This window comes from Chlorocebus sabaeus, chromosome 24 (assembly GCF_047675955.1).
Source record: "Chlorocebus sabaeus isolate Y175 chromosome 24, mChlSab1.0.hap1, whole genome shotgun sequence".
In the NCBI taxonomy this organism is placed as follows: Eukaryota; Metazoa; Chordata; class Mammalia; order Primates; family Cercopithecidae; genus Chlorocebus; species Chlorocebus sabaeus.
In genome coordinates, this window is record NC_132927.1 from 79,930,155 (window position 1) to 79,956,949 (window position 26,795).

At 62.7% G+C, this 26,795-nt stretch overlaps 1 protein-coding gene and 1 non-coding gene across 2 annotated transcripts; both read left to right on the plus strand.

The window, feature by feature from the left end:
* Positions 1 to 3,681: 3,681 nt before the first annotated feature.
* On the plus strand, positions 3,682 to 10,463 carry TRMT61A (tRNA methyltransferase 61A). The gene is made up of 4 exons (XM_007987946.3): positions 3,682 to 3,798; positions 4,474 to 4,833; positions 7,072 to 7,338; positions 8,995 to 10,463. The coding sequence occupies exons 2-4, from the start codon at positions 4,503 to 4,505 to the stop codon at positions 9,264 to 9,266; spliced, it is 870 nt and encodes a 289-aa protein (XP_007986137.2). The 5' UTR covers positions 3,682 to 3,798; positions 4,474 to 4,502; the 3' UTR covers positions 9,267 to 10,463.
* Positions 10,464 to 25,006: 14,543 nt separating this feature from the next.
* LOC119619120 (U7 small nuclear RNA) lies at positions 25,007 to 25,066 on the plus strand. The gene has a single exon (XR_005235558.1). It is a non-coding gene; the product is annotated as a U7 small nuclear RNA (small nuclear RNA).
* The last annotated feature ends 1,729 nt before the right edge of the window (positions 25,067 to 26,795 follow it).

Consider the following 26,795-nt stretch of genomic DNA (forward strand, 5'->3'; position numbering starts at 1 on the left):
CCTCTTAACTGCAAAGAGGCCTTCCTCTTTCACTACTCCTCCTCAGCACAGACCCTTTACGGGTGTCAGGCTGGGGGACAGTCAGGTCCTTCCCTTCCCACGAGGCCGTATCTCAGGCTGTCTCAGTGCGGGGAAACCTTGGAAAATACCCAGGCTTTCTTGGGCAGAGGTCCCTGCGGCCTTCCGCAGTGCATTGTGTCCCTGGGTACTTGAGACTGGAGAATGGCAATGACTTTTACCAAGCATACTGCCTGCAAACACATTTTTAACACAGCACATCCTGCACAGCCCTGAATTCATTAAACCTGGAGTCAACACAGCACGTTTGTTCGAGCACAGGGTTAGGGCTAGGGTTACAGATTAACAGCATCTCAAGGCAGAATTTTTCTTAGTACAGAACAAAATGGAATTTCTTATGTCTTCTTCTTTGTACATAGACACAATAACAGTCTGATCTCTCTTTCTTTTCCCCACACTTCCCCTCCACAGGCAAGGGCAGAACTGCAGAGGTGAGGTCCAGAGGGCAGGGCTGCCTATGGCAAGCAGTGAGCCGGGCACTGGGGCGGCTCCAGGCTGGGGCCGCTGGCAACCCTCAGCCTTTTGAGGTGGGTATTTTTGTCCCCAGTGTGCAGACAGAAGATCATTTTATTTTTGTTTTTATTCTGTTGAGACAGGGATCTCGCTGTGTTGGCCAGACTGGTCTCAATGTGCAGATAGATCAGAAGTTGGGTGACAGAGGTGTCCAGTCATGGGCCCAGAAATCCTGCCACCCTCCCAGAGCCCGGCCCTGTACTGGGCAGACCGACAGTGCAGGGGGCCAGGCAGCTGTGATGGGGCCAGCAGCAGCAGATGACAGCGGGGAGGTGGCCCTCAAGGCCTTCAGACACAAATGTCAGGGTGAGACACCCCAGGCAGGGGCTGATTGGGAGCCTTAGTGGCCCCCAGAGCAGGGGCACAAGGGGAGGGGTCTGGAAGGTGGCAGCCTCCCCTCCAGCTGACTCCCCTGTCTGCAGACCCCTGCTCTCCCCAGGGCCCACAGGAGCTGCTTTAGCAGCATCCAGGCAGGAGGCTGGATGACGTTCCGAGGCCAGTGTTTGGTCCACGTTCCTCAGAAACCACACCTGGTTACACATGAACCACTGGGCCTGGAGGGGGCTTCGAAGGAGGCCCAGGCCTTTTATCCACAGAACATGAGCCCGCTCCGCAGGGCAGGCCCAGGGCAGGCTGCAGGCAGGCACCGGGAGCCATTCTTGGAGTCTGCTCCCAGAGGACAGCCGGAGGCAGCATTGCTTCCTCCCAGTGCCCTGCCGCTGACTTCTGCAGAACCCAAAGAGGAAGTGGGCTGAGGTCAAGAGAGGGACAGGGGCTGACTGGGGTTCACAGAACACAGTGGGGTAGGAGGCTGTGCTGGTCAGTGAGGAGGGACTGCAGTCACGTGGTCCCTGCCAGGCATTTGGGCAGAGCAGCCTCCCCAGTGGACATCTTCCTACCTGTTCCCACCTTTCTTCAAATCAGCCATTGGTTCTCTGAAGCTGGTTTACTGGCTTTAATTATTAATTAATTAAGAGATGGGGTCTTGCTATGTTGTCCAGGTGGAACTCCAACTCCTGGCCTCAAGCAGTCCTCCTTCCTCAGCCTCCTCAGTGCTGAGCTTTGCGGGTTGACTGGCTTTAAATCCTAATCCCACTTTGACCTCACTGGCTGTGACCTTAGGCAAGTTATTTAAGCTCTCTGAGTTTCAGTTTCCCCATCTGTGAAGTGTTCCCTCCCTCCTAGGATCCTGGGGAGAATTCAATGCGATGACACAGCTGGGCATCCACAGCATCGGCTCTTGTTAGGGGAGCCCCAGCACAAACTCTGCACAGGGGCTCATCAGCTGGGGTAGAGGCGGTGGTTCTGCTTGAGGACTCAGGCTGGGGACTGGGGCAGGCTCAGATGGAGCGGGTGAGCAGGGCTGAGGAGGCTGCCTGGAGGAAGCGGCACTGGAGGAGTTGACCAGCCATAATGGACAGAGGCAAGTCGGAAGTTGGAACCAAGGGAAACCACCGACGAGTCACCAAGTCCTAACTTTGGCCCTTATAGGCACTTGGCCTTGACTCCACACCACAGCTGAGAGGCTGGGGAAGAGAAACCCAAGAGAAGTGGAAAGTCAGAATCCCCCAGGGGAGAAATTAGGGGGTGACTCAGGTGGGTGCACCATCAAGGGAGACAAGCACCCGCTCGAACACAGGCTGGAGAGCTGCGGATGGCTCTGGGTTGTCTCAGCGTTGAGAGCAGAAGGCAGGGAGGCCATGAGGCAGAGGGAGAGGCAGTTGGTGGCCAGTGTGGTGGCCCCACAGGGATAGGAGCCCACAGAGTGGGAGGCCATGGAAGGCCTCTCGTCAGCTCACTCCTGGGGGCTCTCAGCCGCAGCTGGGACAGGGACGCAGAGGGGCTGAGGCTGGAACCCTGGGTTTCCATGATGGACTCTGAGAAGCCAATGCAAGGGCCACAAACACTGTGGCCTGGCCTGCCCCAGAGGCGAGAGAGTTGAGCGTGTTCCACAGGCTGCCAGGGCTCCAGAGCAGAGCTTGCTCTCAAGAAGCCTGGCCACTCATTTTACCAGGCTGCAGTGGCTGAGTGACTGGGGAAGGTGGCCTAGGGTCATTGCTAACTGGCTTGGGTTCGGGCATAGGCTAAACCCTAGGCTGGGTAGGGGAGTCTCTGTTCCTCTCCAAGCTCTGGTCCTGAGAGCTAAGGGCTGGAGGAAGAAAATCTGTGTCCCCTGCCCCCGCTCCCCTGCACACACACTCCACAGAGAAGCCAGCTGGGAATGGCGTTGCTGAGACAGAACACCACTCCCGCTTCCCTTTTTTGCCTGTCCTCCAGCAGCACCTCCTCCAGTCTCCTGCTCAGGCTCCTCACCAGACTCCAAAGTGGGCCCAAGTCATCCGGTTCTCATTATGCCTTGGTTCCTAGGAGGGGATACATGACTCCCTCCCCCTCCTAGAAGCAGCTCTGCACTCAGGAGAACGTGCCCCCGTCGGGGGAGGCAGGGCCTGGGCAGAAGGCCACTACTGCAGACTTTTCCAGGTCCCCATCTGCTGCACAGAGCTCTGGCTGACCCTAGCCCAAGCCTTTTAGGACGGCCCCTTGACCTGCGATTCCTTTCTGGAATTCATCTTAGGGCCCAGTCAGGGGTGTTTCCAGAGCAGTTTGCAATAACAAAATGTCTATGGCAAAGTGTCCTCATAGAGGACTGGGCAGTGAGCCACGGGCCAGCCCTCTGGTGCATCCCCAGGGGCTGTCAAAGGGGTCCGGGACAGCAGTGACAGCCAGGCCTTGGCTCCTGCCGCCCTTCAAATGTGCCTGGGTGCGATGGCGACCCGCGGCCGGCGGGGCGGGGGGACCTTTGGTTTGTTTGTTATTATTTGTAGAGATGGTGGGGTCTCACTACGTTTCCCGGGCTGGTCTCGAACTCCTCAGCTCGGAAGAACCTCCCGCCTCGGCCTCCCAAAGCGCGGGATCACAGGCGACAGCCACCACGCCGGCCGGCCGCCATGTGGATTTTGTACAGTCTTTCGATCTTCCAGCGACCAGCAAGTGTAAACAGAGCAGCTCACATGAGGCAAGAAGTCGCCCAGGAAACGTCCTCTGGGAGGGGCGGGAAGGGCAGCCTGGCGCTCCCAGGATCCCGTGCGCGGAGGGGGCGAGGCGGGGCGCGACGTCATCAGCGGGCGCGGAGCCGGAAGTGTTGTGGCCGCCCCCGTCGCGCGTCGCGGAGGCACGTGTGGAGCCCCGGCGGCGGGAGCGTCGCAGGTGAGACTCCGCGGGGCCCAGGGTGGCAAGGCGCGGGTGAGAGTGGCCCGGGCCGAGCGCGGCAAGTCCTGTTCCTCCAGCCTCGCATGGGCGGCCCTCGCCGGCCCGGCCTGGCCCCTTGCTGCCTCTGCACCGGCTGGGCGGTGTTTGCGTGGACGGCCAGCTCTGAGTCACCAGCCCCTTCCTGGGGAGCCCTTACCCCTCTGTCATACCCTGCTACCCAGCCCCTGTGGGGAAGACTGGGGCGAGGAATCAAGCCTGACTTGGAGGTGACCTCATTGACCATTTGCCTCTCCCCCGGTGGACACCTCGGAAAGGCGCTTCCTCCTCTCGCACCTGGGGAATGGGAGTCAGACTCATGGAGAAGGGTGATGGGAGGGTCGGGTCCTCACTCCGGAAATCCTTGGGACCGACCTCCGCCATTGCCAAGCCTCTGTCTTTTCATCTCTGATTTAGGCTCATAGTCCCTGTCTCTTGTCCTAGACCAAGAAAGGCTTCAGAGGCCAGGCCAGAGTGCAGCGCCATTGGGCTCCCTGTCAGGCAGTTGCAGAGGCTGAACTAGCCACACCCCGCCCATGCCTACTGCTGGGATGTAGGCCTGGAAGCCTTCTACCTAGACCCCAGACCCTCATCCTGCCTCCTGACTTGCTCATACCTACACACACCCCTCCCCAGGTCCTTGGCACTTGCCAGACATTAGCACCATGAGCTTCGTGGCATACGAGGAGCTGATCAAGGAGGGTGACACGGCCATCCTGTCACTGGGCCATGGTGCAATGGTGGCAGTGCGTGTGCAGCGTGGGGCACAGACCCAGACCCGGCATGGTGTCCTGCGGCACTCAGTTGACCTTATCGGCCGCCCCTTCGGCTCCAAGGTGACATGCGGCCGAGGTGGCTGGGTGTACGTGCTGCACCCCACGCCGGAGCTCTGGACGCTGAATCTGCCGCACCGCACACAGATCCTCTACTCCACAGACATCGCCCTCATCACCATGATGTTGGAGCTTCGGCCCGGCTCTGTGGTCTGTGAGTCTGGTGAGTTCCTCAGGCTGCCTCAGTTTAACTCGGAAATTGACACAAAGGTGGAGGTCAGAGCCTCCAGCCTGCGCTTCTTACAGACAGATGTGGCTCCTCGGTTTCTATTTTCACATCTTTCCCGGACGCGGACAGCAGGGAGTGAAGGTGGAGGCAGGGAAGCCCGTTGGGAGGCTGGTGCTGTAACTGGAGTGGGAGGTGGCTGTAAATGGACCAGGGGGAGCTGGGGAGGACTGGTGCTCTAGTGAGGGTCCTGCTTGCCTTCGTGGGGTGTGGCCAACTCGATGCTTGGTGCTGTCCTAGGTGCTGACTGTCAACCTCTAGTCCTCAGTGCTGATGGTGAAGCAGAGAGAGTTGCCCCTTCTGGAAAGAGGCCAGGGCTACCCCAAGGAGCTCACTGTAGGTAGAGAGTGTTCCCATCCTCATCCATGATCAGATCCTCACCTGCCACCAATGAATGTGAGCACCATTGTCATTGAGTCCAGGGCCTGGGCTGTGGGAACCCTGCACACATACAGGTGCTGGGGCTGCCCGGTGCAGTGATTGAACCCAAGATTGGCCCCAGGCAGTTAGGCATCTAGGTTGTTGGTGGCATGTTCCTCACGGGCAGGAGAGCTAGGGTTCAGGTTCACGAAGAGTGCCTAGCACGGCCATGCTGGCTTTCTGAGGGCTGTAGGTCACTGTGTCCCTCTCTGGGGTGTCTGGGTGGGAGGGATGGAGAGTAGGACTTAGCCAATCCCATCAGCTGCTGCTCCTGTGCATCCTGTGGCGGGTGCTGGCCTCTCCGCCCCTGCCCCACTCTCGCGAGAGAGCTCAATCAAGCAGCACGCTTTTCCTGGCCTCCTCAGATATGCCAGGTCCCCTCCTCGGAACCGTGAACAAGACAGACCAGGTTCCTGCCCTCGAGGAGCGGGGACACAGCCTGGGTGAGCAGCTCAGTGCCACTGGTTACTATGAAACTTGTGAGACAGGGCTGCGTGTCTGAGGGGGACCCAGAGTGGGGTCCCTCCAGCTAGGCCAGGCAGGGAAGACCTCTCTGAGGAGGGGACATTTGAGTTGAACATGATGAGAAGGGGCTTGCAAAGAGCCGAGGGACAGCACCACCAAGGAGGAGCGTGCTGAGGCCCTGCCGTTGGAGTGTGCTGCTGAGTCAGGCTCAGTGGGGGAGGCAGAGGTGCTGGGAGTGAGGTTGGAGGGGAGGCGAGCTCCACCCCAGAGGCCAGCAAGTCTGACTTGCCCCTGAGTGGGAAGGAGGCATGGCCAGGCTCTGCGGGGGGGAATAGGCAGCAGACTAGGAGCACTTAGGGGAAGGGCTGCTCCCTAAAAAGAATGTGGGAGGTGGCAGGACGTGGGATGGGACAGAGGGAGTGGAAGCACCTCTATGGGTCTGGCCCAAGAACTTGCGATGCTCAATGCAATTTGGGTTCGAGGGATGGGTAGCAAGTGTGCAGTAGCTGCTCTAGCAGGAGTCTCGAGTGGAGGGCCCTGGGGATGGGAGTGGCATCAGGTAGATGACCCCTGAAGGTGCAGCAGGAGGAAGGACGCAGGCCCTGGCCCTTTCCACGGGACAGGAAGTCAAGCAGAGGGGCCATCCGGAGGGAAGCTGGGGCAGGTGTGCTGGGGAGGACTGAGGCTGTGTGGCTGATGGCCAGGCCCTGCGTCCTGAGTCCAACCAGGCCACGGCAGAGCCCCAGCCCCCGTGTGGTGGGGTCAGGCTTAGGCAGGCTTGGTGGGGTGGGCTGTCTCAAGGGGACCAAGGAGCTTCTGGGGAGAGGTGGGCATGAGGACGGGCAGGGTAGGCCACTGTTGATGGGGACTGAGGAAGGGATTGGTCATGCCTGGAAGGAGACAGGGCTGAGCGATGGGATGGGCCTCTCTGTTCCGCCTGCACAGATTTCCCCTGAAGCTCCAGTCAGCTGGGCTGCTCTCAGTCCCTATACATGCGCCAGGCGGGATAGGGCAGGGTTGCCACTGGCCTGGCCTGTGCCCACAGCGGACACCACAGCATACACAGCCTGTCAACCCCAGCTCACCCCTAGACAGGGCGCCCAACCCAAGGCTAGCCCGGGTCTCTAGGCAGCGGGGACCACACAGCCCTGGAGTAACGCCCGCCGGTAATCTGGGGTCCTCCTGAGCACTGTGTGGGTCTCCAGGGTGAGGTGGGGGTTGTTTCCTGGGAGGCTGTGGGTCCCGAGCAGTCCCAACTGATGCCTTGCCCTTCCCATCTTGTCCTGCCAGGCACAGGCAGTGGCTCTGTATCCCACGCCATCATCCGCACCATTGCACCCACGGGCCACCTGCACACGGTGGAGTTCCACCAGCAGCGGGCAGAGAAGGCCCGGGAGGAGTTCCAGGAGCACCGTGTGGGCCGCTGGGTGACTGTGCGCACCCAGGATGTGTGCCGCAGCGGCTTTGGCGTGAGCCACGTGGCCGACGCCGTCTTCCTGGACATCCCGTCACCCTGGGAGGCTGTGGGCCACGCCTGGGATGCCCTCAAGGTCGAAGGTGCACTAGGGGTTCCGGGAGAGGTACAGCCCGGGCGGGGGTGGGGCAAGGGTGCAGGACTGAGGGGTCCAGAAACCAAGCCACACCATGGCAGTGGCTAGGCCGGGGCCTCGTCTTGGCCTTAGATGATGAGTGGGTCAGGCTGGCCAGGGGAGGCAGAGCTGGGGAGGATGGGCCGATGGGGAGGATGTCAACCCCCGATTGGGAAAGGTGGCAGTGCCACCCAAGTGCAGGGCAGGCCCGGCTGGCGGTGTGTGGAATCCCCTGCCCATGCTGTTTCCCGAAGTGTCTCCTCCCACGAGCTCTGGAGCCCAGGGAGCTGGCCCCTTTTAGGGAAGATGCTGGGTGCGGAGGCGGGGCAGCCCTGGGGAAGGTCGGGCCTCAAGCCAGGGAGGTGACTGGGAGGCCAAGGTTTTTCCCTTTTCTGGAGAAGAAGCAGTTCAGGCAGCAGGGGCCCCTTCTTCCCTGCTGAGAGTTGCACTGTGAGAGGGTGGAGGGTGGGGGTGTGGGGCGCCCCGCCCCACCTCAAAGACTAGGCGAGGCCCTGTACGGACAGCAAGGCCATGGCCGGGGATTCCCTGCTGGCTCTGGCCCAGCCCTGACTCCTGGGTCCTGGTCTCTGCTGAGGCCTTGGGGTAGCTGTGGGGATCCCCATGCTCTGCCTCCTAGGCTCCCTGCTCGGGGGACACTTCTGGGCCTGGACTGTAGTCCCGGGGAGGCTGAACCTGGCAGAACCCCTCCTGGGTCCCGCATGCTGCCTTTGTGACTCCTTCCTCCACAGTGGCCCGGGGAACCTGCACCTGCCTCTGGGACCTGTCCCTTCTCCTGCCAGCTCCCACTTCTGGGTCCAAAGGCTCCGGGCTCATGCAGGGGCCTGGCATCTCCTGCTGGCCACTGGAGCTCATTGGGGAGGGTGCGGTGCGCTCAGCCTCGGTGCCCTGTCTAGGCTATTGTCACACAGAAGGTGCCTCCTCTAACCCTGAACCTCCCGGCGGCCTCGTGTCAGGGTACACCTGAGGGGACCAAGCCTCAGGGACATTTGAGGACATTTGTCTGGGCCACATACCTCTACCCGGCCCTGGCTTCCCCAGGTCCTCCCAGCCAGGACAGGAACCGACCTGGGCTGGGTTCTCATTCACTGCAGGCCAGGCCAAGTGAAGCCCGCGGCTGCCCTGGTGGGAGGCGGAGGGGAGGGGCTGTCATGCTCAGGCTGTGCTTCTAGTAGGCGCCTCCTGTTCCCGGGAGCAGTGACAGCCTTTGATTTCCTGTGACAGCAGCGGCCCCCGCACCGCCCCGCGCTGCTGTGCTGTCAGAGCTACTCTGGGCCCAGCGCTCCAGCAGCCCGGTGGAAGGCAGGAGAGCAGTGCCCACTGTGGGCCAAGTGAGACAATGGCGGCACAAGCTTGACCCGGTGCCTGGCATGTGGGAGGGCCTAGTACGGCTAAGCTGGGTGACATGAACAGTGGCGCCAGGCCCCATGGTGGGCTGCCAGTTGAGGGCCAGGCCCCTCTGCCCTGCATCCCAGCTCTCTGGAGAGCTTGCATTCTGTGTTGGGACCATCTTAGGTTGGCCTCAGACCCTAGGGTGGGAGTTCAGGGATGCCAGGGCCAGACAGGCCACTCCTGCCCTCTGACCCTCGGGTCCTGTTTCCCACAGGTGGGCGCTTCTGCTCCTTCTCGCCATGCATCGAGCAGGTGCAGCGCACATGCCAGGCGCTGGCGGCACGTGGCTTCTCGGAGCTGAGCACCTTGGAGGTGCTACCACAGGTCTACAACGTGCGCACTGTCAGCCTGCCACTGCCCGACCTGGGCGCGGGCACAGATGGTCCTGCCAGCCCCGACACTGGCCCCTTCCGCAGTGGCACGCCCATGAAGGAGGCCGTGGGCCACACCGGCTACCTGACCTTTGCCACCAAGACCCCAGGCTAGGGGGCCGCCACCCAGGGCATCAGGGAGCTGGGAGCACCGAAGGGCTGGGCAGGGAGGCCAGAGGCACCTTATATGGTCTGCGATGCCTGCCAGACACAGATGGTGGGGCGGGGCTTGGGGGCCTCCTGGGTGGCCAGAGTGGGACGGCAGGAGGGGTGGCTATGATGGAGGAGGAGTGCTGGGGCTGGGCCTCAGCCATTGCTGTCCAGTCCCGCGGCCCATCCCAGCTGCTGTTTGTTGCCAATATGAAGTCTCCACTGTCACAGGCTCCCCTGGATGTTGAGGCCAAAGGGTGCAGGTGGGGGAGTCTGACCCCCTCCCAGGTGGGCCTAAGCAGGAAGGGGGTGGAGGAGGGAGGGGGCATTGTCCCCGAGGTCATGCTGCATCTGACCCCTGAGCCCCCACGGCCCTGGCTGCCCCACAGGGCCTGAGACCATCTCGTGTTTCTCCAGTTCCCAGGCTGAGGCTCCAGCTTGGGCCAGAAGCTGGGGTGAGATGACCAGGATCCCTGCCCTGCTCTCCCCAGTGCTAGGAGACCAGGCCAGCCCAGGAACCAGGGAGGTGACCCTGCTCTCTGGCCTTCAGGCTGACGTCACAGCACTGGGCTCAGCCCAGGCCTGCGTCCACTCAAGTCCAAGAGGCGGGGCAGCCCCCACCCAGCCAGAGCCCCTTGACACAGGCCAGGCAGCGCTGTGGAGAGGAGCAGCAGAGCGGGTTGTTCGCCACAGGCGACCAGGCAAGCGTGTCGGGGCTGGGGTGTGAGTGCCAGCCTGTGAGTCACGGAACTATGTGGGCACCCCTACCCCTCACAGAAGTCAGGGGCATGGAGGAGGCCCCCCCACGGGACAACAGTGTGGGGTTGGGGAGGTGTGTCCAGGACACCTTCCAGGGACAGTGCCTATGTGAACACCTCTCAAAGGCTAAGGGGGCATTTTCCAAAGCGGGGACAGAGGGTGGGACGCCCAGGCTGGGGGGCTCTCCTCGCCCACCCTGGTGTGTGACAGCCTCAAGGGAGGACCGGTGCCTGTGTCAGCCATGGGGTCCTTGGAGCTGCCACTGGTGCCTAGGGGGCCTGGGGTTCAGCCCATGGAGTCAGCAGCAGTTGGGAGCCTCAGCGGCTGTAGGGGCCTTGAGTGCTGTGCTGGCAGGCGCCTGGCCCTGAGTGTCAGTGATGAGCAATAAACGTGCCGTGCCCTCTGTGCTGCGTGATCCCGAGCGGCCAAGGCCCCCCCAGCCGCTGTCCAGGCCAGCCCTGCCTGTGCTCTGCCCCGGTCCCTGCTCCTGCCTATCCTGGTTTGGCGTGACGGGTGCTCCAGACTCCAGGACAAAGGGGCAGATGTGTGGCCATCCCCATCTGGCTGCAGAAAAGGCCACTTGTCCCTGGGGTTGGGGTGGTCCAGGAGTGCTGGGCCTTCCTCCACAGCCCCGGGCTGGAATATTCAGTGTGGCTGCCTGGGTTACTTGCATGAGCCCCTGAAGGAAGGGTCCACCCCAGGCCGCCTGGTCCCCATGAAGTGTCACACTGTGGGTCACTGGGGGCTGTGGCTTATGTGGTCGGGGAATCCTGTGCCCCTGAGAGTTGCTCAGCCCTGTTCTGACAGCTTGTCCTCTCCTTCCAGGACACAAGCCTTCCCTCTAACCTTGTTCCTCACCTGGGGCACAGAGGAGGGGCCCCCAGTCAGGTTCAACATGGAAGTGGGTGACCCTAATGCCAGGAGCTTTGGGGTTAGGCTGTGCCTGGGGTGTCATGAACTGGGTAGCTCACACCCCGAGGTCTCAGTCCCCCCAAGCCTGCCCTGCCCCTCCTGGCCACAGCAGAGGCCTGCATGCTGACTGACAGGTGAACACCGGGCGGTGTTTCTTTGAGGCGCAGCTCCACGGTTTATAGGACACGTAAGCCTCAGGCACTGTAGGGTCCAGGTTGTGCCCATTTTCCAGCCAGGACTGGTAGCCCATGTGGCGGCCCTGGGTGAGTCACCAGGATCCGCACATGGAGAGCGGAATCCACCCTTAGTTGTCCCAGCCCACCCTTAGTTGTCACATGGGACAGAGTCGCTGTCTCAATCCTCTCGGCCCTGCTGCTCTGCCCTGCACACAGGCCCCCATGGCGACCTTGAGCCTCCAGGCATCCACCCCCGCCCACCACGTAGCTGGGCCTCCCCCACTCCCTCAGCTTGGATCCTCACCTGGCCTTGAGCCAGCCTTGAACTCCTGTATGTCCTTCCAGACCCCTTCAAATGTCCTTTCCTCAGCATGCTTCCCCAGACCAGCTAATGCCCAGGCGAGAGAGTCCTCCACACCATGGCCCAAGGGAGCCCCCACAGCAGAGGAGCACAGCCCGGTTCTGTGATGGGAGCCTGACTTCAGGGGCAGCGCTGGGCCCGTGGCCGTGAGTGACCCATCAGCAGGCCCCGATGATCAGCTCGAGTCAGCAGCACGGGCTCATCATGGGGCAAGGATTCACCAGAAACGCCCTCCCTGGCCCAGTGTGTACTCGCCTGGGCCTCAGATTTTCCCTGGAAATTCCTCCCCCCTCGCCCTGCTGTCCTGCACTGAGACAGTGGCACATGACTCCCGGCTGCCCACGCCCTGGAAGGTCCCAGGCCCTGGCCCTGACTCACCTGCTTGGAGGGTCCCAGTCCTGGGTACTGCCCTAGAGCCAGGGTTAAAGTCCCCCTCCCTCAGGAAGCCCCAGGGTGTGAGCTGCTCCTGGGCCTCCCTCTGCCCCAACCATGCCTGCCACAGGGTCCAGCCCCTCACCCAGGAGCCCCAGAGGGCTGGGCCCAACCAGGGCTGCACGGGTGGGGACCAGGACAGGATTTCTGAGTGGGGCGGAGGGCAGCAGGCCGCTGGGGGCACACCCTGTCTAGCAGAATGTGATGAGGCGGGGTTGCCCCTGAGGACCCAAGAGGCCCTCAGCCCTGCAGTCGAAGTCTGGGGCTGTCCCCCTTCCATTGCCCCCTCTGCCTCCATTGCGGCTTTGCTCTCTCCACCCACCGCCTCTGGCCCAGAAGATGGAGGGTAGGTGGGCTGCCAGGGGACCCGAGCCCCCCCAACCCCCCTCTAGGGTCACTGCACAGGTAGGGAAACCGAGGCACAAAGCTGCGACTCTGGAATCCTGGCCATAAGTGGTTCCCCAGTGCATGACCCTAGAGAGCAGAGTTTTCAGGCAGAGTCCTGGAAGGTTCCTCAGGAGACACCTGTGCAGGGGGACGTTGGAGAAGGGAGGGCAAGCCCCGCAGGTGGGGTGGGTGGTGCCCCAGAAGTGGTGGATGGAGAGGGTGCACCTCCAGTCTCTGGGCTGGCAAGTGCTGTTTCCAGAGCTGCTCTAAGCAGGGTGAGCGCTGGACTCAGTGCCCCCACAGCCTCGGGGCTGTAGGGCTCACACGCCAGCTTGGAGGGGCCCTGAGCAAGAGGGTCCCCAAAGAGGGGCCTGGCTCCTGATGCCCTCAGGAGGGAGGGAGCAACTGCCGGGCCTCACGCCCTGTCCTCACCAGCCACAGAGGGTGGGCGCTGTCACCAGCAGGCATGGGTTGAGTGCCTCCCACGTGCCAGCCCCTGCCCTTCAGGGCTCCCAGGAGCCAGACCCAGATCTGGGCACACAGTGCAGGGCGAGGTCTGGATGCGGGAGCGGCAGTGGCCTGGACCCTGTGTGGTAGGTCTGGGTCGCTGTGGGGTGGGGGAGTGGACGGGCCTTTCTGTCCCAGGGGCTCTACGCACGGCCCGCTCCTGGACACTGGAACTGAGCCTTGAGAGAAGTCACTTCCCCAGGTGGCCAACGGGTTGGCGGCAGACAGGCTGGGTCCCGGGGCGTGTGGACCCCAGAGCCAGTGGGTTGGGCCCTGCGACCCACTGTGGTTCATCAGCGAGCAAGGAGGGGCACAGTGGGGCCAGCCTGCTGCCCTGCCCCAGCAGTGGCCTTGCCAGCCCACGGGCCCTCCCCACGCGGAGCCTCCGTGCCCAGGGGAGCCTGCGTGGCCCAGCCCGTCAGCCAGGACGAGGGCGTTTCAAAGTCAGGCCGCCTCCGAAGCGGTGGCGTTGGCGGGAGGGAATAACTGGCTCCCACCAGGCTGAGAATAGCTCAGAATTGGGTCACGCTCACCGAGATCTCCGGTCACAGCCTCCAGCCTTTGACAATAATCAGCTTTCTCCCTGACATCTGTCCCTTCAAAGAGGGGGCAGGCCGGTGCAGGCACTTATAGAAGCAGCAAAGCAGAGGGGACAGGAGTGGGGAGGGGCGTCGCCACCTCCTGGTCCCCCATGGCAGGCCCCCTGCTTCCCTCCCGCCCGCCCACCCCATGCTCCCTTCCATGCCTCAGGACCCACCAGCTTCCCACGCAGGGCCAGGTCAGGGAGCAAAGCACGGCAGTGCCCTCTGACAGATGAGGACACCGGCTGGGGGCTGCAGGGAGGGTGGCGCCTGTGCCTGGCCCTCCCGTGCTCTGGCAGCCATGCCCCTCAGCTCCTGAGACTCAGGGGCTTGCATGCCACTGCCCCAAGCCACCCTCCTCTTGCCCCTCCCAGTCTGTCCTGGGCTCTTTTAACGTGGTTGAAGGGCACAGGTCAGAGCAGGCCGTCCTGCCCTGCCAAGCTTTTGGGGCTTTGTGTTTCCCCCAGCCCAGGACTTCACCGCATGTCTTTTTTTTTTTTTTTTTTTTTTGAGACAGAGTCTCGCTCTGTTGCCCAGGCTGGAGTGCGGTGGCCGGATCTCAGCTCACTGCAAGCTCCGCCTCCCGGGTTTACGCCGTTCTCCTGCCTCAGCCTCCCGAGTAGCTGGGACTACAGGAGCCCGCCAACTCGCCCGGCTAGTTTTGTTTTGTTTTGTTTTGTTTTTGTTTTTTTAGTAGAGACGGAGTTTCACCGTGTTAGCCAGGATGGTCTCAATCTCCTGACCTCATGATCTGCCTGCCTCGGCCTCCCAAAGTGCCGGGATTACAGGTGTGAGCCACCGCGCCCGGCCAGACTTCACCCCATGTCTTGTTTCCTATCCATTTTCCCGTGTTGGGCCCTCCTCACCCCTTGAAAGGGCTGAGGTGGGTGCTGTCACAGACCCTCAGAGCCCGCATCTGTGCCGTCACCTGCGTATGCTGCCACCAGGTGGGTGCTGAAGCCATCTTCGTAGCAACATAGGTGCCTCCTGCATAGAGCGATAGATATGCCTACCACATGCCAGGCACGCTGATTTTGGTTCTTTAATCTTTAAAAACCCACAAGGCAGTTCTTCTCGTGTTCTAGGTGACACCATTGCTAAACTTTAGTCACAGATATGTTCCTGAAGTGCCTGTGACACTGAGCATCTCAAGATGTGGCCCCTGGACTGCCTGCTTAGCATTGTCCCCACCCCACCCCTGCTGCTCAGCGTCATCCCCACCTCACCCCTGCTGAGCCGGAACTCCAAGGCAGGGCCCAGGGTGCCCCCTTTCTCCAAGCCTCCAGGTAGCTCTGGTACTCAAATCTGAGAATCACTGCTGGAAGACCCGGGAGTCTCGCAAACATTTCTTTTTATTTCTTAAACAAAAACCCCCTTTATTAACTGAAGCGGCAGCTCTCTGGCAGCTTCCTGCACGCGGCCGGTTGATCTTCTGAGGGCTCAGTTTCTCCCGGTGTGGCTGGACTGTCTGCTTCTGAGCCCGACCCTGTCGCTCCCTGCTGTTGCACTGCGAATGCCCTCGTGCTCCCAGAGAGAAACTGAGGCAGCAACAGCAGGTCGCTGTGCACAAACCCCACGGGGCCCCAATTTGAATAAACCAATGTCTTTTACAAAATAGGAAAGTTGGGAAGTTTGAAGCTTGAGTGGCTGTTTTGTGAGTTTAAGGCGTGGCCACATTTGCGGGTATGCTGACAAAGTGCTGGGGAATGGCAGGGTGGCTGAGATCCAACTCTGAATAACAGAGCTGGGGAGGAAGGGGAATAGACTTCAAACCAGGCTGGCCACAGACTCCTGGGAGCTGCGTGCAGGATTCTTCACACGATTCTGCTGGTGCATTTCTTTGACAATTTCCAAAAGTTTTTATTTTTAAAAAAAGGAGGCTGGGTGTGGTGGCTCATGCCTGAGGCCAAGATGGGAGGATCGCTTGAGCCCAGCCTGGGCAACACAGGGAAGCCCTGTCTCTACAAATAATTAAAAAATAAAAAAAGGAAAGATGCACCAGGCCAGTGGCCAGCACTGGTAGCTGGCAGGACCCAGCCTGTCACCCAGGGTGCTGGCACGGCACACGCAGGCTGAATGTGGTCTGGGGCCTGGCCCCTGCCTGGAAGCCCTGGACCTGCAGAGACACGGGCCCTGGGAAGAATGCAGGGCCAGCTGTGGGTGGGGGGCCGGCCATGGATGGGGTGGGGACAGTGGGGGCGACAGGCTTGTTGCTAAGCTACAGGCACAATGGACATTCCGGGTGCCTGGCAACGGGGAAGGAGACGCTTCTTGGAGGGGGAACCCTGAGGGGCCCAGGCCACACTTGTCCCTCAGCAATGTGCACACCCCCACCCTCAGGCCATTGAGACTCACTGGCTGCCTGGCCTCTCAGGGTAAAGGGCAGCCGCCCTCCTGGTGGGGCTTCAACACTCCCTGACGCCAGCCTCCACCCAGCTGGGGACCTGGTCGGAACGTGCCCTTGATGACTCCTGCAACCCCGAGCCCTGGCCTGCTCACCTCCTTGTGACCTCTGTCTTGGGGCCGCTTGTGCTCCCCGCCTCTCCTGCCTCTGACTGTGCCTGCCTGGCTGGTGCCCCCAAGTGCAGGCATGGGGCCCTCATGGGGTTCAGAACAGGGCTTGGAGTTCTGGTAGAGCCTCCATCCCCTGCCACCCCTCTCCTGGCCCCAGACTCAGTAGCCCCTAGCCCTGCCAGCCAGGCTCTGCCAGAGTCACACTGCAGGGCCCCTGGCCCCTGTGGCTGTCCCTGTCCAGCCACCTCTGGAGGGTGTGTGCCACTCCCTTCAGGCTCCACATGCCCCCTCCGTGGATGGCCTGCTAAGGAGCTCTGGGCCCAGCCGGTGGCCGGGAGGAGGGAGGCTAGGAGTTCACCGTGCCTGGCGGCCCTCCCCACCTCACAGACGGTTCCTGAGCGTCTGGGCACAGTGGCCAGCCCTTGCCCTTACCCCCACACACCCTGTGTCCCTCAGCATCGCACTGGTTGGGCCTCAGCCCTGCCTCTTCCGCCAGCCCTGAGGGTAGAGGTCGGACCCCAGCTGCTGCCGAGGTCCTGGCTCAACCACACATTTCGTGTGCACAGTTCTTTCTGTCCTGGGTGGGCCAGGCGCACAATAGGCGCTCCGTGAACACACAATGGAGCCCGCCAGGCAGTGCCACCACCCTCCCGTGCTCTCCGTCTCCGCTGCTATTTGCATGGCTTTTGCCACCTTGGTCTCTGCCACCCAGTCGTTGCTGGCCTCGCTGGGCCAATGCTTTGCCCCACACCAGGAGGTGTCCAGTGCCCTCTGGAGGGACGCCGCCTCTGTGCACTGCCTGGGGGAGGCGGGGAGGCGGGCCGGGGGCAGGTTCTAGCCCCACCACCCTGGGCGGGGCTTTGGCCAAAGGCCTTGCCCTCTCTGAGCCTCAGTGCCCTGCCCCGTCCCAGGGGTACCCTCAGGAGCTCCCGAACTGGGTTCGTGGGAGTCTCCTTGGGGCTGGCATGGGAAGTGCCCAGGAGTGCCCCAGGCCTGCCAGCCCCTCACTCCACCATGTGCACGCTAGGGAGGTGTGGTTTTAGCAGCTGGTCCACACGTCTGGATGGTTGCTGCCAGAGCCCACCTCACCAGGGTCAGACTGCCCAGGCAGCTCCTAACACCTCAGGTTCCCCACGCCTTCCTGCAGCTGCTGTCCCCACCCCCAGAAGCTCGCCTGCCTCTCCTGGGGACCCAGGCAGACAGCCGGACACTGACCCTCCCCAGGGGAGGCCTCTGGAGGGGCCTGCCCCTCAACAGGTGTTGCCACTTGATCAGGAGCAAAGTCAGGGTTGGGGCTGCTCCCGCCCCTCCCCTGCTCTGTGCCCCCCGCTGCAATGGAAGCCTAGGCTCCTCCAAGGCTGAGCTGGGGCCCCTCAGCGTCTCTCCTGGGGACAAAGAGGCAGCTGCCAGCAGGGCGGGGCGGGGAGGGTGGCCTTTGTGCGCGCTGGGCCCCTCCTGGTGACCTCACCACCGGCCAGAGAAGGGCCCTTTCTTCCCAAAGGCAGCCGTTGGGAATCCGCCTGGGGACAAAGCCGCCGCCAGGCAGGGGACCAGCGAGTGGCTGGCTCCCCTCGTAGCATAAATTAGGGGGGGCTAGGGTGGGGGAGGGGACAGCAAGTACTTCTGTCCCTGGGAGAGGGTCACTTGGTGCAAACAGACAAGCAAGCCCTCAACTTACACGTGGGGTGCATGGGGCCACCCCTCCAAGCTTCATTCATTCATTCGGCCCATTCCTTCGTTCCACAGATGGCTGCTGGGCGCTGGCCCAAGAGGCTGTGTGAGGGCCTTGGGGACACAGGGGATGCATCTGGTGGATGAGGGAGCAGTGGGTGAGGGGCGGGGGTGCCCAGTCTGGAGAGGGAACTAGGACAGACGAGTCAGAGCTGCCCAGAAGCCCCAGGGCCTGGGTTGGGGCAGGCGGGAAGATCCATGCTGAGCACAGTCACCCAGCAGGGCAGTGGCCACAGCCGCCCAGCCCAAGTCCCAGGCCTCCAGGAGAGCTCAGGAAAATATCTGATTTTCAATGTGTGGTGTTGAGTGGCACCCACCCCCCATGTGTGGCCAAGGGCTTCCTGTCCCCCGAGTCTGGGTGACCCACAAAGTGTCCTCACAGCCTTGCTGGCCCTCGGCCTGGCTTCCAGGCCCCCCGCAGGACACTGTCCCCCTCCCCCACCTCCCTGTCTCAAGACCTCAAGACCTGGGGTCCGGTGGCCCAGGGTGGCCAATGCGGAGCGCAGTGTGGCCAGCATAGAGAGACAGGTGGCCCGAGAGTCCCACAGATGCCCAGTGCTACTCAGGCCCAGCTCCCAAGGCCTGTTCCTCTGCCTCCCAGGCCCTGGGCATGTGCTCCATCCCCAAGGCACTGAGCACATCAGGCCAGACCAGGTGGGCTTCCTGCAGGAGGCGGCAGCAGGCCCAGGTCAGGCTGGGTCTGGGAGGCAGGCACAGGGTGTGCTGGTCAGCAGGGCTCACTGCCAGGCCCAGGAGGTGTCCTGGCCATGCAGATGACAGAAGGCCGAGTGGGTAGGCCAGAGGGTATGAAGGGCCTTGTCCTGTGAGCAGGGCATGCAAGCAGCTCCTGGCCTGTCCTCCAGCCTCGACACCTGAGGTCTGAGCTTGCCTTGCAGTCATCAGCAGAGCCAAGACTCCCGGATTTCCGGGGCTGGGAAAACTTCAAAGCCTTACAGAGCCACCAGGTCCACAGCTGCCCAGGGCAGGGGGCGCCTGCTGGGTGCTGGACCTCCCTGCACCCCGTCTTCATCCCCGTGTGTGGATGGGCAGGAGTGTCTGCAGGCCTGAGGCTTCCGGGGCACCGAGCGACCACAGGCCGGGGTGTGTGGCTCCCCCAGGAGCCCTAGAGGCCCTGTGCCCCCTCCCCGGCGGTGGAGTGAGATGGGCGGGGGCGGTGTAAGTAGGCCAGCGCTTTGTGCAGCGTTGCCATGGCGCCACCGCCGCCTGTGCAGGATCCTCTGGGCGCGTTCCCAGAACGCAGAGCCTGCCAGTCGGCCCTCCCAGCCCTGGCCAGGCCCCATCCCAGTCGGGGGGCCTCAGAGCCTTCTCCACCCACAGGCTGCTGGGGGCAGACTAATTGTCCCACTTCGTTACACCCTCAAACCCCCAGCGCACACATGCCCACAGCCACACAGCACACACACATGCACACAGGAATGTGCACACGCTCACACATAAGTGTACACGTCCCACACGCAGGCACGCACCCCACAGCCACAGGCAGGGGCTCAGTCCTCAGCGTGCCCCAGGGCTGCAGCCTCCAGGTTCACACCCAGGTCCCAGGGGCCCCAGGCCAGTGTGGGGTCTCCCAGCTCGGCACACGTGGTGGTGGGCATGAACGTGCAAGGCCAGGGCCTGCCCCATCTCGCCTGCTGAGACTGAGAGGTCATTGCTGACCTTGGGGAGGAGGCTGGGGGCCTAGAATTCAGGGGACAAGCTGGCCTGAACCCCACTCCCCACCACTGGGCCTGTGGGACAGCCTCGAGGCCCTGTGCTGGGAGGGCTGGGATTTCTGATGCTGGCGAGCTGAGGTTGGGCCTCACGGGCCACTGGACACCAAGCGCCCCATCAGATGCTCACAGCCCCACAGTAGGGTGGGCAGCACCAGCCCTATAGGCAGGACAAAGTGGCCTGGAGATGGCATGGAGGGGCCCGGGTGGCAATGCTTTGCCGGGGTGCAGCAGGAGAGTGGTGGTCTCGATGCATGAGAGGCCCTGGGCGGCCCAGCCTGACTCCCGTTGTCAGCTGACGTCACAGGGCGGAGAACCTGGGTGTCTGGGGAGACAGATGGCCGTGGGGTCCCTGGCTGCCCTGAAACCTGCTGACGAGGACTCCACCAAGGGGTGGGACGGCTTCCTTGCAGTTGATATCCTGGAGAGGGGACAGGCTGTAGGCTGGGGGGTGGGAACGCTGGGAACACGCAGGCCCCCTCTGAAGACCACAGCTGGGCCCTCTGACCCCTGCCTCAGGCTCCAGCCCAACAACACAGAGCTGGCTGAGGTCCTTGTCCCCTTGTCCCACGTGTGCCGCTGCTGGCTCCTGAGGGCCCAGTGGATGGGGACCCGGCGGTCCCTTCCCAACAGGAGGCCCACGGCTCTTGGCACTGCCACAGAGGCTGCGGCTTCCCCAGGAGTGCGTCAGTCCTTTGGGGTAAACGCTGCTGCCTGTTAGAATCCGAGGCCCCTGGGATAGGCTGGAGCTGAGGCTGACGGGCGGGGCCCTCATCACGCAGCAGTCCCCCTGCGGCCCTCCTGAGCGTGACACTGTGCGAGATGTGCCCAGAGGTGCTCTCAGAAGGCAGGGCTGGGCTTGGGGCAGGGCAGGAGTGGGTACTGAGAGGCCCCAAACAGCTTCCTGAGGGAGAGGGGGCTTCACAGAGGCAGCTGCCTCGGTGACCCTGTGGCAGGTGTGTCTGCTGGCACCGAGGTCTTTTAGGGCAATGAGGGAGAAAGCGCAAGGCAGGGAGACCTCGGGGGCGTAGAGGCCAGGCTGCGGGGCGCGGCTTGTTCCTGTAGCTTCAGTGGCAGGCACCGAGGCTCTGCCACCAAGAAGCCAGGCTGGACGGCAGGCGCTGATTCTCCATCACCACACCCAGAGCCCCCGCCGGGCCCAGCGAGGCACAAGGCAGCCCGTGTCATGGCCCCACACCCTGCCCACTGGCTGAGCTGTGCAGCATGGAGGCAGCTCCGGGGGCAGCTGTGCACAGCAGTGACCCCTGCCTGCTGCACAGCTGCCTGAGCTGTCCTGGTTGCTGCCAGCACCACTGTGCAGTATGGTGACCCCATTGGCCAGGGACGGGCCCCGCACACAGGAACGTGTCGGGGGAGTCACCAAAGGCTTCTTGCCACAAGTGGCATTTGGCTTGGGGTGTGGAAGAGGAGCACAGATTACCCAGGAGGGCCAGGCCAGGGTCCAAGGAAGGGGCCACCTGTGCAGGATGCAGGGCTGATGGCACAGGCCTTGCCCATAGGCCCTGCCATGGGGAAAGACAAGCCCCTGCCAGCTGGTTGGGAGCCACCACCATCCTGACGACAGAACCACGCTGGCAGGCAGGGCAGGCTGTCTGTGGCAGAACTAGGGGGTTGGGGGGTAGGTTAGAGACCGGCATATCTGTGGGGACTCCATAGATGGTGGCAGGTGGTCACTGGATGCCCCATGCAAGCGCCAGCCACCCCCAGAACAGAAGCGCAGCTCAGGCGAGGCCATGGCCACTTGTCCACCATTGGCCAGAACAGAAGCGCAGCCCAGGCGAGGCCATGGCCACCTGTCCACCATTGGCCAGAACAGAAGCGCAGCCCAGGCGAGGCCATGGCCACCTGTCCACCATTGGCCAGAACAGAAGCGCAGCCCAGGCGAGGCCATGGCCACCTGTCCACCATTGGCCAGAACAGAAGCGCAGCCCAGGCGAGGCCATGGCCACCTGTCCACCATTGGCCAGAACAGAAGCGCAGCCCAGGCGAGGCCATGGCCACCTGTCCACCATTGGCCAGAACAGAAGCGCAGCCCAGGCGAGGCCATGGCCACCTGTCCACCATTGGCCAGAACAGAAGCGCAGCTCAGGCGAGGCCATGGCCACTTGTCCACCATTGGCCAGAACAGAAGCGCAGCTCAGGCGAGGCCATGGCCACTTGTCCACTATTGGCCAGGGCAGGTGCACCCGGCGTGGCCCAGGCAGGATAGCTGCGCCAGCCGGCTGGCCCCAAACCACTTCCGGTGTTCTGGGCTCTGCAAAACCTGACCTTGGGCGCCGCCTGGTGACCAGACGTGGGAGAACCAAGCAGGCAGGTGGGGGCCTGGAGGGGCAGGCACTTGGCGTTTGGGGGACCTCCAAGGTCAGGGAGCCGCATGCTGTGCAGGTGAGCCACCCTGCAAGCCAGGGGCTGCAGGGAGGGCAGTGGGTAGCAAGGGTCTGTCTGGGGTCCTCCCTCCACCCAGCCTGGCCAGCGCCGATGCTGAGCTGTGCAGGACCCATGTGCACTGGGACTGGGCGAGGGAATGGGCCAGAACAGCCCAGGCCATGGTCCCCACCCTGGCAGGGACAGGCCTCGCACATTCAGCTAGAGGCACCCCCTGGGGCGTGGCTCTCGGGTCTGCCCTGGCACAGACCTACTGCCGGTGTGGGCGTCCATGGCAGTCACTGGGCCAGGCTTGGTGGGCTGCTGTGGGCCAGGCCTGGGGGGTCCCCGAAGAGAACCCAGCGCAGGGGCAGCCTGGGACTGGTGCTGTGCTCTGTGGGAGCCACTGATCCAGGATGCAGTCCTGCCCTTTTCGGGGCCTGCTGCCCCGAGGCCCTGTGGGATCTGGCCCTCCAGACTCTCACCTGCCTGCCTGGCTCCAACCTGGGGGTCCTTGCTCCAGCGGTCCAGCCTGCACACTCTTCCCCAGGCCCACATGGCCTGCTCCACAGGACCACCTGCATAGCCAGGTTGGTGCTGGGATACCTGCTTTTCCTTTGAGGGGCTGGGTCAGGATTAAGGGCTACAAGATGCCCTTTCCTGGGAGATGAAACCTGGATGCACAGAGTAAGGGGCACACACACCCAGGAGCCCCAGGCTGCCAAGAGCACCCTGGGCTTGCTGTGGCCATCTACAGGCAGTGCCCAGACCAGACCGCAGCCCAAGAAGGCAGTTGGGTGCCTTGCTGTCCCACAGCTGCACCCTGACATCCCCAGTACATTTTTAAATTTGTGTGTGTGTGTGTGATGGTCTCGCTCTGTCGCCCGGGCTGGAGTACAGTGGCGTGATCTCGGCTCACTGCAACCTCTGCCTTCTGAGTTCAAGCAGTTCTCATGCTTCAGCCTCCCGAGTAGCTGGGGCCACAGGCGCACGCCACCACGCCCGGAACCTTTAAGAAGCAGCGCCCTCTGCTCTCAGCGAGGCCCAGTGGGTTCTGCTGCCCAGGCCTCTACAACTCTGCCCCATGGCTGACCCCACCTCCTGCCAGCCAGGCCGGAACCCTGGGCACCCCCATCCCCTGAGGCTGTCCTCACTGCCCCCAAATCCTTTCCCTGACCCCCTCCCCCCACCCCACTGCTGCCCCCAGGGGCACTCAGCAAAGCCTCCAAATCTCCCTTGGCTCATGGGGCCCAGAAAGCCCTGGCAGCCCTGGCACTGTCCCTACCCGCTGCCTGAGGTTCTTCCAGGGCCTCCAGTATGCCCAGCCCTGGCTCTGGGCTCTGCTTTTGAAAAGTCTTCATTTTCCTTTCCATTCCCACGTGCAGAGAAATGCCAGCTGCGCTGGAGGAGCAGAGTTGGGGGAGCCCCAGGAGGATCTGAGCATCCCAGTTTCCCGATCTCTTTCTAGGTCTTTCATCTCTGGCCATCAGCAAGGCCCTGCCTCTGTGCCAGGCTCTGTGTAAAGGGTGCACCCAGTGGGGCCCAGACTGCCCATCACAGGGGATCCTGGTGGCATACGCACAGGGCTCATGCACCTCAGCCACACCGAGGGCACCGGTTCCTGCTGATCCCCCGTACCCCACGAGACGGGTGCCCACGGAGCTTTGCAGCATGTTCCCCGACTCAGGAGGCAAAACCGCCCCCTCAGCTCCGCTCCTGCCGCCCCTGGGGCCCATGCCACCTGCAGAGGGCACCCATAGGTGTCAGCGTGTTGAGCCAGGTGCTGCTCTAGGTACTGGGGATACAAGCAGGAACGGAACAAGTTTCATGTCCTCAGGGTCTCAGGTGCAGGGCCCCTGGCATCGGGCTCGGTCCTCTGAGGGCGATGGGGCAGGGAGGGGCAGAGCGCAGGCATTGTGGTTGGAGACTGACTGCAGCTGACATCTGGCACGTGCTGCCCGCTGGGGTCCACGTGGCCCACTGGGCTCTTTGGCTGCTGGTGGTCAGAGGATGGCTTGGTCATGCCAGAGCTGGGACACAGCACAGAAGCCGGTTCTTTCTGTGGGAATGGCCATCAGGTGGCCTGGTCATGCGGCTGTTTCTGCCTATGACCCAGCGCCAGACAGCAGCCGTTCCACTCTCACCCTCTCTGGGTGACTGGTACACCCAGAGACAGCAGAGGGGAGAGGGACCTCGAGGAACCCAGCCAGCCCTCCACATCCGTTTCTGTCGGTGTCAGCAGGGCCCCGGTGCCCCTCTAGGCCCAGCCTGCCCAACCTAGGAAGGGCTGGCGTAGGACCCGGGGTGGGCAGATGGCTCCATCCTGGCTCCCAGCCACACTGAGCCTAGGGCACCATGCCCTTCTGTCAGCCTGCAGACGCTTGCTGGGTACCCTCCCTGCCCCAGGCCTGGCAGGAAGATGAGGTGACGGAGGCGGCCCTGGGGAGCTCCTCCTGCTTCTTACCTGGCCGCCCCTCACCTAGGCCGGAGCCAGACCCTGGCCCTTGCCCCGCAGCGGCCTCTGCAGGCACAGGACCCCCGAGCTGCCGGGACATGGCTTCTTGTCTCCTTCCTCCCTCCTGGTCCACGCAGCAGGCCTGGGCGCCCCCGCCCTGCACAGTTACGGCCCTCTATCAGTCTGCCCTTCCCAGGCCTCGCCAGCCTGTGAAAGCACTGGGGATGCGGTGAGTTCATGTGCCTGTGGGGAAGGGGCCAGCAAAGACACCAAAGCGGCAAGCAGCAGGAACATGAAGCTGTGAGGGCTGGTGATGCCGGGCGGGAAGCCAGGCGGGGAGGCAGGATGGTGTGTGGCCTGACCCCACCTTGCAGCCAGGAAACAGGCACACAGAGATGTCCTGCACGTGTCAGGGCCCCAGGTAGGTGGCTGCAGGAGGCTGGGCCCTCAGGTGGGCCTCCCCAGTCACACAGCCTTGGCTGACCTGTCTGTCCTCTCATCCAGCCACAGGGGGACAAAGACCTCTTTGTCTCTCCACCCTTCCGCCCAGAGCCTTCCCAGCCAGTGCAGCTCTGAGCATGTCCCCAAGGGAGGGAGACAGTCCCCGGTGGGGCCTGGCAGTCCTGGCAGCTGCCCTGAGGCACAGGCCCTGGGGGACTCGGTGCTTTGAGGGCAGGGGCAGGTGATGGAGGTGGGCTGGGGAAAGGGAGGCCGAGAAGGCGGCAGTGTGGCGCGTGTGAATTTGTTTATGAACTAGCTCCAAAAATGTCTTTTCCAGTGTTTGCTCTTCTAGAATTTGACTAGCAGGTTTTCCGGTCTTTAGTGGAAAGCCCTTTAAATCAATACAAGAAAAGAAAAAGCAAAAAAAAAAGTCTTCCTCAATCAAATCCGAGGTGGTTCCTTCCCCAACCAGGCTGGCTGGGTAGGGAGGGAGGGCCCGAAGCCCAGGCTCCTAGGGAAAGGCTCTGATCCAGCTTCAGGGCCACAGCAGCTCTGCTCCCCACCCCAGGGCTGGGCTGGGACACTGGCCCTTCCTGGCAGGGGTGTCCTACCCCACAGAGAAGCCTTGGGAGGTGGCCACCGCGGGGCCACTGCCCCTCACCAGGCCCAGAGGCCCAGAGGCCCAGTTCTCAGTCTGAAAAGAAAACCTGCCCTGGGCCCCTTATGACCAGGTGAGGCTTGGTGGGCACAGGGGACCTGGCGGGAGCACTGGAGCCCAGGGGCCTGGGAGGGGCCCAGGTCTGACATCTCATCCTGCATCAGGCTCTCTGCAGGCCTTCAGTTCCAGAACTGTGGCCTCAAAATCCTGTTGATGCTGCCACAAGTGGGCTCTTTCCTCCCCCATTCCCGGAAGGTTCTGGGTGAGTGGCTAGCCGTCCCTCCCACTGGGAGCTCCAGTATCTGAACTGCCAGCCACCTGCAGCCCCCACCTCACCCCAGGCAGTACTGCACCCTGGGCTGGCGGGACCAGCCTGGAGGGCCCTCCTGGGGCTCTGAGGCTCATGGACAGCCTCCCAGGGAGCGTCTCTGTTGGTCTCATTTCTGTCTGGGAGGGAGTTGGGTGAGCAGCGGGGAGAGGCTGAGTGGATGCCTGCCCACCTGGAACAGTGCTAGGTGGGGATGGGGGGCACCACGGGGCACACACAAGCCACCAGAAGGGCCGATGTCCACTTGGAACAACAGGGGCGCGGCTGTGTGGGTGGAGGCGATCTGGAAAAGCAGGCATGGCAGAGCGGCCGCTGGCTCACATGGACTGGCGGAGCGCTGTCCTGCTGGGGCCATCCCAAAGAGAAGCATGGCCCGTCACTCCCCAGGCTAAAAACCATCCACGGCTGCCCCTCCTCATGGCTGAAGCGCAGCTCCTAGGCCCCACCCCAACGCTCTCAGGTCCCCTTCTCTCCCTCACCCTGTGGAGAGTGGAGCTGCCTCCTGTCCCTCGGAGGACTCTCAGGCCCCAGCCCTGTCCCAGCAGCTTGTGGTCCAGCTTGGCTGGCCCTGCCAGGCTCTCCAGGCTCCAGCAGCAGTGGCAGCTGTCAGCACAGCCAAGCAGCCAGCACTACCACCTCCCAGGCAGGTGGCACTCTCACTAGCTTACCGACTGGAACAGCGTTCATGACTACGGTCGTGCCTGGGAAGAAGACGAGCTCCTGCACTTCCCATCACATTCCACTGCTTGTCTGTGACCAACTAACCTCCCCACCTCTGCCAGGAAGCCTCCCTGGGCTTCTCAACCACCCCATCACATCCGGCCAAAGCTCCTTGCAATGGATCCCTCAGAAAGCCATGTGGCCTCTACAGGGGCCCTTGCCCCAGTTCCATGCCTTTGCCCCCAGCACCTCACAGGCACTCGGCAGATGCTGGTTAAATGGAGAGTCCACCCCAAGGCTCAGCTACTCTCCCTCAGTCCTCCTCACCCCCACAGGTTAGTAGGTTTCCTTGAAGTACTTCACCCAGCAACCAGGAAGATTCCTCGTCATCTTAAATCGGTCTGAAAGGGGCACTAGGCACGCGCTGGCCCTGACACTGCCCCTCCCTGGTCCTCTCCAACAGCACCGAAGACATGG

Excerpts from the sequence above, each read along its gene's own strand:
- TRMT61A (XM_007987946.3), top strand. The coding sequence starts at position 4,503 with ATGAGCTTCGTGGCATACGAGGAGCTGATCAAGGAGGGTGACACGGCC. Across the intron at positions 4,834-7,071 it reads CTCTGTGGTCTGTGAGTCTG|GCACAGGCAGTGGCTCTGTA; the intron begins GTGAGTTCCTCA and ends TTGTCCTGCCAG. Across the intron at positions 7,339-8,994 it reads GGATGCCCTCAAGGTCGAAG|GTGGGCGCTTCTGCTCCTTC; the intron begins GTGCACTAGGGG and ends TGTTTCCCACAG.